At 29.0% G+C, this 12,550-nt stretch overlaps 1 protein-coding gene across 1 annotated transcript; it reads left to right on the top strand.

Annotated features, from left to right (window-relative positions):
* Positions 1-5,267: 5,267 nt before the first annotated feature.
* On the top strand, positions 5,268-10,247 carry LOC123006790 (growth/differentiation factor 8). The gene is made up of 4 exons (XM_044401561.1): positions 5,268-5,693; positions 6,104-6,337; positions 9,413-9,807; positions 9,861-10,247. Exons 1-4 carry the CDS (start codon positions 5,303-5,305, stop codon positions 10,026-10,028), a joined length of 1,188 nt encoding a protein of 395 aa, XP_044257496.1. The 5' UTR covers positions 5,268-5,302; the 3' UTR covers positions 10,029-10,247.
* Positions 10,248-12,550: the final 2,303 nt, after the last annotated feature.

The raw sequence follows: 12,550 nt of genomic DNA, 5'->3' as shown, positions 1-12,550 counted from the left end.
ATTTTAATGAAAAATATGTTGTCCTGGTCAGGAATTACAATAAATATTCAAACTGATAAGTGCATTTTGAGTTAATTATTTTATTGAGTGTGCTTATGCCGTTTATCACATCGATACTTAAAAATATAATTGTTTTGAAAACAATTAATCTGTTGACCTGGCTCAAACTAATTATTATTTTCAGAGGCCACTTTGATTAAATATTTACTATGTAAACAATAACACGGAGCCAATTTGTCACGTTTTTTTTATTAAAAAATGAATAGGACAAAATAAGTTCTCTATACTCAACTATCATTAATATCTATTGTCCCTCATTATAATAATAATGATGAGAGGAATTAAAAAAAAAATTGGTTGATGTTGGATAGGCCCCTACCACGTCGATAAAGTGGTGGCCGTGTTTCTCGAACTCTGACAATAGAAATGCAAAGATGTTGCAAATTTCGTCATGCTTGGCGAAATGTTTAGCAATAATTAATTACATGTTAAATATTAAACAGAATTAAGTGATAACATTTGCTACACACGAATTGGGTTAATCCTCTCATTTAATTTACAAATTTGAAAATGATAAGATATAGAAACCCGAGTACGCGGAAGTTTAGAAAATGATTATCACATTTTTGCGATTTGTACCTTTAATGTAGTGTAAGGGATAACGAGTTCAAATTTTTTCTAGCGTAATAACTTTCTTAGATAATGATAATATCATGAGTCATGTCGAGGCCATAGTACAGGTCCGGGATCGTCACCCATCTTTGTATCGATTTGAAAGTACCCGCCTGTCACTGTCAAAAAGAAGTGACAATCGCAATTAAAAAAAATTATCACTTAAATGTCAATTTCGTGATATTTTATCACTTGAGACATTCCAATGAAATCGTTTTGAATGTTGAACTCTTGAGAAAAAAGCATATCGGCGTTTTTTTTAATATTTGTGGATATGTTTCGACATAAAAAAATTGTTTTTCACTTCCTAGTAACATGGAGCTTTTCCACTAGGAGAACGCTACTTTGCTAAATTGCTAATTTCATTTCATTTATCACTTGGGTTGCATTTAATTGATCTACTCAAATTTCAAACTTGAACTTTGGCCTGATTTTTCGAAACGAATTACGTAATTTTAACTAAAATTGAGCCTTCAATTTTAGAATTTCTCGATGCCAATATATTTCATTTTACGAAGATACAAAAGTCAACTAAGTGACCCGTAACCTCCTCTACTCAGAAGCATACTTTTGCCGCATGTTTTTGATATTGTAATCCCCTTTTACGAGATTAAAGGACATTCCTTTCTACTTCACTCCAAAATTAATTTCAGTCTTTGATGATAAACAATAGAACTAACAAGCTATTTTAGGGAAGTAAACATCTAGGAAGCTATTTATAAAAATAAAATATGAAAAAAATTATCACGAAATTTCACAATAATAAAACACAAAAATCTTCCAAATTTCTTTGATTCGGCAAATTCGGCAAATAAAAGCAAAGATAAAAGACGTTTAAAGTAAACAAGCAGATATCAGGGAATTGTAAAGCTCTCTGAAAACAGAATCAGAGAACAAATAATTCAAAGATTCAATCCATCATTATGTTTGTTTTGCCACAAAAACCAATAAAACATCTTTTCTTTCTAGCATTTTGTAAAATTTTTAATTTTTTTGCCCTTCCAACATTTGCACAATTTTTTTAATTGTATTACGTCTTAAAATTATTTCATTCTTTAAAACTGTTTCAAATTTCTGCTTGTATAAAGTATACACAATACACAATATATTTTTTTGGAGAAGTAAAAATGTCTGCGACAGGAAAACTGAGTTATAACCATTTTTTTTTAAACCATTAAAAAGATCACATTAGCCTTGGAATTTGATAGTTGATAATCTTAATATACCTTAGAAGATTCTTGGAATTTTCGGTTATCAAAAGAAAAAAAAAGTTTTTTTGCTACATGCTATTTGAAAAAGAAATAAGGAATCTGTATCCTTAATTGTAACTCTGTTTAATGTTATTTGTGTTTTTTTTTGGCAAAAAAAACATATACAAGATCATCAGTATCATGAAATAGAGATAAAAATGTCAAATGTCAAAAAATATATGTCAAAAATTTTTGACAGTTAGAATTTTTTAAACATTTTTTCCATGTTCCTGGTATCTTATCTTGAAATTTTTCTCTGGGGCGCGAGTTCTAACGCACCCGGTATACAAAATCATCAGTATTATTAAATAAACATAAGAAAATGTCAAATGTTAAAAAATAAACACTTGTTTTTTAATCGAGCTTCTAATATACTATTTTTATCTTAAACACATTTTACATTTTTCTAAATTAAATCAAAATTTTTACTTACTTTTACTTTTAAGTATTCACTCTCAAAAAATCAAGAGTTTTATAATATTTGCGATTTTCTCAAAAACTGTTCGTTGCAGAACAATGAGCTTTATTATAAAACAGGAAATTTAGTTTGCATTTGAATAACACAAAACACACAAAAAGTTATCAATTGATAACTGAGTTATAAGTTACTGGTACCGAAAATCGACCAAAATTTTTAGAAAAATTGAAAACATTAAATTTGAACCAAATTTTTCCTAGAGACACAGAAAATCTTCTAAAATGTCTTAGAAACGTGAAAAAAATTCTTTGAAAAATGTTGACATAAATCTGAAAAATTGAAAATTTCAAAATTTAACTCAATGCTTCCCAGAGGTCAAAAAGACACACATTTTTTTGTACATGTGAATATATTGGATTAGAACAAAGAGACTGTAGGTGGCGGCGTGGCTTAGCGGCATAAGGCAAACGGTATATGCAGGCGTTCAGTTAATTTGATAAGATTTGAGTTTGACAAAAGCAAAAAGTCATTTAAAAGCTGATACTTTTTTTCCCGAGATGACATATTTTTTAATGCCAATTAGGCAAAATAAATTACGTTGAAAAACAGTGTTTGGGATTTTTTCTAGTCGACAAGCTTTTTTGTTACGAATTGTTAAAGTCCGTCCCTGATGGTGAATAAGTAATTCTTCAATACAAGATTTTAAATAAATAAAATGTGTGACATTGTTTTTTGTTTAACATGAAATTTTGTTAATTAATCGCAATGATATAGATTGTTTACAGCGACATGAGAAAAATGTGAAACGTCGTAAATACCTAAAAAACAATTTTTTGTTTCTATAATCAAAACTTAATTTTTTTATTAAAATTGATGTTTACTATTATCGAACCATAGTTCGAAGATCGTCTGTCACTAACCTTGTTTCTTCGAGTTGTGCAAGGCACAATAAATAATACATAGTAAAAATAATAAATGCACAGTAAAAATAATAAACGCACAGTAAAATATTACTATGCAAACTGGATTTTTTTATTGAACAAATTACAATAAAATAATGTGGGTGTTTTACTTAGCTTTTATTACAAACGTATCCCTTTTGAGTTTCAAGTTTACTATTTTAATTTGGGTAGAAATTAAATGCACAGTATATTATTTAAACGACAAGCATTTTTGATCAGCAAAAATAATAAATGCACAGTAAAATAATAAATGCACACCAAAAATAATAAACGCACAGTAAAATAATAAATGCACAGTAAAAATAATAAATGCACAGTAAAAATAATAAATGCACAGTAAAAATAATGAATGCACAGTAATAATAAATGACGTTCTTGGGCAAGGGGCCATACACTGTTATGTAAGCAAGACTGAAAATTCTTAAAATTTTATGCTGTTTTACTAATCTTGATTGAAGTTACTGAGCTTTTATTATTTTTACTGTGCAAATTGGATTTTTTTACTGAACAAATTACAATAAAATACTGTGCGTGCTTTACTTAGTAATTATTACAAACATATCCCTTTTGGGTTTCAAGTTTACAATTTTAATTTGGGAGCAAATTAAATGCACAAGACAAGCATTTTTGATCAGTAAAAATAATAAGTGCGGAGTAAAAATAATAAATGCACAGTAAAAATAATAAACGCACAGTAAAATAATAAATGCACAGTAAAAATAATAAATGCACAGTAATAATAAATGACGTTCTTGGGCAGGGGGGCATACATTGCTACGTAACCAAGACTGAAAATTCTTTAAATTTTATGTTTTACTAATCTTGATTAAAGTTACTGAGTGTTTATTGGGCCATTCATTGTTATATAACCAAGACTTGATTAAAGTTACTGAGTGTTTATTGGGCCATTCATTGTTATATAACCAAGACTGAAAATTCTTTAAATTTTATGTTGTTTTACTAATTTTGCTTAAATTTACTGTGCGTTTATTATTTTTACTTTGCAAATTGAATTTTTTACTGAACAAATTATAACAAAATACTGTAGCATTTATTAAAAGCATATCCCTTTTGGGTTTCAAGTTTACAATTTTAATTTGGGAACAAATCAGTAAAAATAATAAATGCACAGTAAAACAATAAGTGCACTGTAAAGTAATAAATGCACAGTAAAAATAAATAACGTTCTTGGGCAGGGGCCATACATTGTTATGTAACCAAGACTAAAAATTCTTTAAATTTTCTATTGTTTTACTAATTTTGATTAAAATTACTGAGTGTTTATTATTTTTATTGTGCAAATTGGACTTTTTTATTGAACAAATTACAGTAAAATACTGTGACCGGTTTGAGGTTTGAAACGTTCATCTTTGGGATTTTTTCTAGTCGACAAGCTTTTTTGTTACGAATTGTTAAAAGTCCGGCTCTGACGGTGAAGAAGTAAGTAATTCGTCAATACAAGATTTTAAATAAATAAAATGTGTGACATTGTTTTTTGTTTAACATGAAATTTTGTTAATTAATCGCAATGATAAAGATTGTTTACAGCGATATGAGAAAAATGTGAAACGTTGTAAATACCTAAAAAACAATTTTTTGTTTGTATATTCAAAACTTAATTTTTTTATTAAAATTGATGTTTACTATTATCAACTAGCCTTGTGCAAGGCCTTGGAGCCGCAAGTCAAGTCGATGTACTTAAATTTTCCCGGAGCGAAAATCCGGGAGAGGTGTCACACAGAGGCCTCCACGTGGCCCTCTTCTATTCCGCATTCCTACATTACATAACGCTCCTGTCCACGTGCTGAAACCCGAAATCGGTATCATCTAATTTGACATAACGGCTACTCTAGTTTTGATAGAACCTCAGGTTCAAGGTTCATTTCTATCATCCGTTACAGAAATGCTAAGAAGTTGAGAGTGGGGAATTAAATCGCTGTGTTTTAAGAGTGCACTTCTCGGCACCAATCTAGTTTAAAATCATCTGTAAACAAAGCAAAATGGGCACCAGAGCCGTTTTGGTGTTGCTGTTCTTCCTCTCGGTGGGACGCAGTGATCGAAGTTTGCGGTCGGTTTTTGGTGCGATTTTCGTTCCGGGCACTCAGTTCGGCCAATCGGAGAACAGTGTGGCCGATGAAGCACCAAACGTGCCCCCAATGGCCTATTCGGTCACTGAAAAGGAGTTCACGGCTTTGCGGATCGAATACATCAAAAACCAAATACTGAAAAAGCTCAGGTTGAAGGAGAAGCCCACTGTGGCTATAGCCGAGTTGCCTAAACCTGTCAAGGAGTACGACAATCTGATACCTGACCACGATGATAATTTACATAGTGGCTACTCGGAGGATTTCTACGGGAAGACCACACAAGCTATCATCTTCCCTTATGAAGGTATGGAAATTGCACTTTGCTCGTTTTACTGTAAACAAGTATCATAGTTCGAAATTCCACTTGGAATCCCAGTAAACAATACAAGTAACCTTCTTTATCTCCACGATAAAATTTTCTCTGCAATTATTACAAACAAGACGTTTTTTTTCCTTATAGGAAGAAGACACACAGACTAACCCAATTTCTCTAACTCAATTCGGCCTTGTTACAATGTTATTTATCAATAAATCTCTAATTTCTATAACCCTGAGTTTTGTTCTTGTTTACTATAGTTTACTACTTTGTAATCGCACCATAGTCAGTATAAGACGCTAAAGCACTGACTCAAACCAAAACAGAAGAACTCTAAATACAGGTTATCAACCATGCCTGATCAGAACAACAGACCAAATTTTGTTTTTTTGTTTTAGATGAAGCTCGCTGTTTGCGAAAAATTCGCTTTCCTTCAGTTTGCGTCCCTTTCGAAATGCCTACTGATATCCACTCTACTGATGTTAGCACAGCTGAACTTTGGTTTCACAAAGAACCCGATAATCTCGACTCCCATAATCAAACTTTCGTGGTATCGGAAGTGGCCCATTGGGATACCAATAAAAGTTTCCAGAAAACCAAGCCCATAGCAATCCAAGAAACGAGTCTCACAGGTACGAACACCCCTTTTGGGTTTCAAGTTTACAATTTTAATTTAGGAATAAAATGCACAGTAAAAATAATAAATGTACATTAAATTAATAAATCCACAGTAAAATAATAAATGCGCAATAATAATAAATAACGTTCTTCGACAGGAGCCATACATTGTTATGTATGTATAATTTTGATGTAAGTTACTGAGCGTTTATTATTTTTACTGTGCAAATTGGATTTTTTTACTGAACAAATTACAATAAAATACTATGCGTACTTTACTTAGCATTTATTACAAACATCCCTTTTGGGTTTCAAGTTTACAATTTTAATTTGGAAACAAATTAAATGCACAGTATTTTATTTAAACGACAAGTATTTTTGATGAGTAAAAATAATAAATGCACAGTAAAAATAATAAACGCACAGTAAAATAATAAATGCACAGTAAAAATAATAAATTCACAGTAAAAATAATAAATGCCCAGTAAAAATAATGAATGCACAGTAATAATAAATGACGTTCTTGGGCAAGGGGCCATACACTGTTATGTAAGCAAGACTGAAAATTCTTAAAATTTTATGCTGTTTTACTAATCTTGATTGAAGTTACTGAACTTTTATTATTTTTACTGTGCAAATTGGATTTTTTTACTGAACAAATTACAATAAAATACTGTGCGTGCTTTACTTAGTAATTATTACAAACATATCCCTTTTGGGTTTCAAGTTTACAATTTTAATTTGGGAGCAAATTAAATGCACAAGACAAGCATTTTTGATCAGTAAAAATAATAAGTGCGGAGTAAAAATAATAAATGCACAGTAAAAATAATAAACGCACAGTAAAATAATAAATGCACAGTAAAAATAATAAATGTACAGTAATAATAAATGACGTTCTTGGGCAGGGGGGCATACATTGCTACGTAACCAAGACTGAAAATTCTTTAAATTTTATTATGTTTTACTAATCTTGATTAAAGTTACTGAGTGTTTATTATTTTTATTGTGCAAATTGGACTTTTTTATTGAACAAATTACAGTAAAATACTGTGACCGGTTTGAGGTTTGAAACGTTTATCTTTGGGATTTTTTCTAGTCGACAAGCTTTTTTGTTACGAATTGTTAAAAGTCCGGCTCTGATGGTGGCATTTTTCATCAGTAAAAATAATAAATGCACAGTAAAATAATAAGTGCACAGTAAAATAATAAATACAAAATAATCAAAACCAAAAATAATAAGCGCACAGTAAAATAATAAATGCACAGTAAAAATAATGAATGCACAGTAATAATAAATGACGTTCTTGGGCAAGGGGCCATTCATTGTTATGTAACCAAGACTGAAAATTCTTAAAATTTTATGCTGTTTTACTAATCTTGATTGAAGTTACTGAGCTTTTATTATTTTTACTGTGCAAATTGGATTTTGTTACTGAACAAATTACAATAAAATACTATGCGTGCTTTACTTAGCATTTATTACAAACATGTCCTTTTTGGGTTTCAAGTTTACAATTTTACTTTGGGAACAAATGAAATACACAGTATATTATTTAAACGAGAAGCATTTTTGATTAGTAAAAATGATAAGTGCACAGTAAAAATAATAAATGCACAGTAAAAATAATAAACGTTCAGTAAAATAATAAATGCACAGTAATAATAAATGACGTTCTTGAGCAAGGGGCCATACATTGTTATGTAATCAAGACTGAAAATTCTTTAAATTTTATGTTGTTTTACTAATTTTGAATAAATTTACTGAACGTTTATTATTTTCACTGTGTAAATTGGATTTTTTACTGAACAAATTACAATAAAATAGTGTAGCACTTATTACAAACATATTTCTTTTGGGTTTCAAGTTTACAATTTTAATTTGGGAACAAATTAAATGCACAGTATATTATTATTTAAACGACAAGCATTTTTGATCAGTAAAAATTATAAATGTACAGTAAAACAATAAGTGCGCAGTAAAAATAATAAACGCATAGTAAAATAATAAATGCACAGTAAAATAATAAATGCACAGTAAAAATAATAAATGCACATTAAAAATAATGCACAGTGAAAATAAATAACGTACTTGGGCAGGGCCATACACTGTTATGTAACCAAAACTGAAAATTCTTTAAATTTTATATTGTTTTACTAATTTTGATTAAAGTTACTGAGCGTTTATTATTTTTATTGTGCAAATTGTATTTTTTAACTGAACAAATTACAGTAAAATACTGTGCGTGTATTACTTGACATTTATGATTTTTACTGTGCAAAATATTATATTATACTGATCATTTTTAATTTTTTACTCTGCAAAAATTAATTAAATACTGAAAATTTATCATTGAATTATTTACTGATCGCTTTATTACTAACCTGTTAATTTCTGAATCTTTTGTTATATCTTTTCCCAATTATTAAATTACCGTTTCAGGTTTTGTTTCAACCACTGTTTCTTCTTTTCTTACATAAATAATAAGTTTTTTTTTCTTTATTTTTAGTGTTGCCGGGTTGTTTTTTTTATTATGCCATGACAATTTTTTGATTCTACTTCCGTATATTATTCTCAAATTTCACTTCTTTATTTCTCATTTTTATTAAAATAATTCTTCTCATTTTCTTCAAAAACACTTCAAGTGGACTTAAAATTGGTCAAGTTGGTGGCAAAACAAACAAAACCACGTTTTTTTTTATTTAAAAATAATAGTCCTTAATAATATTCCGATAGTTACAATAGGCCAAAATACGTATAACTAAAACATCTCAAGTGAACGTAAATCCGTTTTTGTTGGTGTCAAAATTAAATAAAAACCACAAATTTTTGTAATACTAAATAACATTCTTGTTATGCAACCAAGACTGAAAATTCTTTAAATTTTATGTTGTTTTACTAATTTTGATTAAAGTTACTGAGCGTTTATTATTTTTACTGTGCAAATTGGATTTTTTTACTGAACAAATTACAGTAAAATACTGTACTTGACATTTATGATTTTTACTGTGCAAAAATTAATTAAATACTGAAAATGTATCATTGAATTATTTACTGATCGCTTTATTACTATCCTTTTAATTTCTAGAGGGTTGGCTGAAGGTCGATGTGACTTATGTGGTGAAAAATTGGCTCGATTACCAAGACTCCCCAACGCATGCCATAAGCGTGGCTTGCAAGACTTGCGGAATGGACAAGAACCAATCACCAATTTCGTTTTCAAGTGAATTGAAACCGTTTTTGGTGGTTTATACTCACTCGCAACAGAGGAGATCCCTACATCGGAGGCCTAAAAGGCAGACCAAGTGTTCTGCAGGCCGAAATGAGTGTTGCAGGGAAAGCTTCTATGTGTCATTCGCTGATATAGGTTGGGATGACTGGATTATCAGTCCCGAGGGCTACGATGCCTATTTCTGTAAAGGCTCGTGTGTTACAGCCTCGGCTTTGACGCTAAGTGCCACGCAACACAATAGTATATTACAGGTGTGTAAAAAATTTACTGTTTTTTTTATTTTATTATTTTTTTTTTGTTACAGAAAGTCATGTATGGGCAGAACAAAAATCGCGGCTCGCGACCCGAATTGACCCCCTGTTGTGCTGCAACCCAGTTTCAGCCTTTACAGTTGGTCTACATGGATAACAATAGAACTTTGATGACAAAAGTTTTGTCGAATATGATTGTGGAAAGTTGTGGGTGTTGGTGATGATACTATAGCAGTATTTTGTTTCGTGATTTACTCACGTGCAACAAACCAAAGCGAAAGATACCAAAAATTGGGGAAATTTTCGTTTTAGAATTTTTCTTCTTATGGGTGTGATTTTGTACGTCAATTTAATTTATTTCTTAGGTAATTGTATGTTAAACTATGTTATATTTATTTAATGTGTATTTTTTAATTTTATAAGTAAACCAATTTGAGCAAGTACGGGTTTTATTCCATCCCTTCTTCGAAATATTATTTTAATATTTATACTCGCAACTAAATAAAAATCATCTAAAAATAATTTCTTAAAGATATAAATAATTATTGGTGACGCTTTATTCTCAAGTTTTTGACTAATAATCCCTCGGGAATAAAATAAATGAAATACCGATTTTTACTCTTTAAATAAACTGAATTGAAGTGTTGAGTGTTAGATACCGATTTTTACTCTTAAAATTGTTTTTGAATGAATAATTAAATTTTTTTCTGTTGGGGGGAAAATTTTGTATGCATCTCTGGTATAAACATCTCTACATTAGTGTCGGGGTTAAAACATCAGTTGTTTATCCCCTTAATACATAATACCTAAGAGCATTATTTATATTTTAATCAGCAAGGTTTCAAATAAATAATAATTATACTACATTTACGAAATTGTCGTGAATTAAAAAAAAACTAAACAAATTGCTACGACCTAAAACGGTTTTTTAATACCGGGTGTTAAAAAAAGATTGTAAAACATGTAAGGAGTAATAGTATGGACCAAAATAAACAAAAACAGTTATCTTCACCTTCTTCAGTTTTCTTTTTCGACAATTGTAGTTTTTTATCTGATTTTCTATTTTTTCTTGTAGCGTTTTTATTTTTTCTTAATTTTTTCCCAATAGTTAAATTACCGTTTTAGGTTTTGTTTCAATCACTGTTCCTTTTTTTCTTAGATAAATAATAAGATTTTTTTATTTATTTTTTGTGTTGCCGGATTGGTTTACTTTTTTTATTATGCTATGACAATTTTTAGATTCTACTTCCGTATATTATTCTCAAATTTCACTTCTTTATTTCTCATTTTTATTAAAATAATTCTTCTCAATTTCATCAAATTAAGTATGCAAGTTTTTATTTAATTCAAAACACGAGCCAAAACACTTTAAGTGGACTCAAAATTGGTCAAGTCGGTGGCAAAACAAATAAAACCACGTTCATTTAAAAATAATAGTCCTTAATAATATTCACGATAGTTACAATATGCCAAAATACGTATAACTAAAACATTTCAAGTGGACGTAAATCCGTTCTTGTTGGTATCAAAACTAAATAAAAACCACAAAATTTTTCGTTTCTTTTTTAAATAATAATAATATGGTGCGTAAAACACTAAACAAAATATTTCAAGTTGACTCAAATCAGGTTATTTTGTTGGTATCAAAACTAAATAAAAATCACAAAATTTTTCGTTTTTTTTAATAATAATAATATGGTACGTAAAACACTAAACAAGATATTTCAAGTTGACTCAAATCAGGTTATTTTGATGTCAAAATTACACAAAAGAAAAATATTTTTGTTTTATACCTTGTAATAAGAAAATAAAATACAAAAAATTCACATTCACTACATATCAAGCCGAATTTCTAAAAATTTTAAAAATTTTAAGAATAATGAAAAAAAAAGAAAAAAGTATAAGAGCTTTACAACATTCGGTAAATACCAAAAAAAATAAAATTTAAGAAACTGTCAGTAAATCTTCTTTTTATCATCATCTTCATTTTCTTTAGGTTTTTTCGACATCATCAGTTTATTATTTGATTTTCTCGTTTTCATTGTTTTTATTTTTTTTTCTTTAAATTGTTTATTTAATTTTTTTCTCAATCCAAAACCGTTACTTTGCCATGGTCCATGTTTATTAAGACTTTTTTATTTGTTTTGGTCTATACTAGTCTACTACCTCCTAAAATATTTTACAATCTTTTTTTAACACCCTGTATATGTAATGAAAAAAATGTTTTGTGTTGAACTAAATTAAAAAAAAATGTTTTTTTTTACAACAAAATAATTATAATAATAATTCTGTATACTAGATTCTAAAACTGGAAAAAACTGCTACATTTTCAAGGTAAGTTTTACTCTAATATTTATAATCAAATTCAAAGGAAACTGGGGTATATGGTTCTTCTAGAAAAAAAACAGTTTTCATGTTTTTTATTTTTCAGATAACCAGTAAAACACTGTGATGTTTAAATTATTGTTACTGTTAATCTTATATCGTAAAATAGAGTTTGGATTTAATGGACTTATAACAAACTTTATCTTTTTATAAAACTGAATTCAAATTGCAGTGTTGCGACTTGAATATTTGGAAATTTTGATTACAACAAATCGTGGAATTCTACCAAAAATATAAATTTTCGAGTGCTCAACTTTTTTATTACAAAGTAAACGTATTTTTTGATTCAAAAAATAAAAAATAGTTTTTAAAACGCTTAAAACGTACCTATGTATCAAACTAAGGGTAATATATGGGT

The sequence above is a fragment of the Tribolium madens genome, unplaced genomic scaffold (assembly GCF_015345945.1).
Source record: "Tribolium madens isolate multiple individuals breed KSU strain unplaced genomic scaffold, Tmad_KSU_1.1 Scaffold_2;HRSCAF=44;Tcas5.2_LGX, whole genome shotgun sequence".
NCBI lineage: Eukaryota > Metazoa > Arthropoda > Insecta > Coleoptera > Tenebrionidae > Tribolium > Tribolium madens.
Note: the sequence above shows the minus strand (reverse complement) of the source record. Positions and strands in the feature narration are given on the sequence as shown.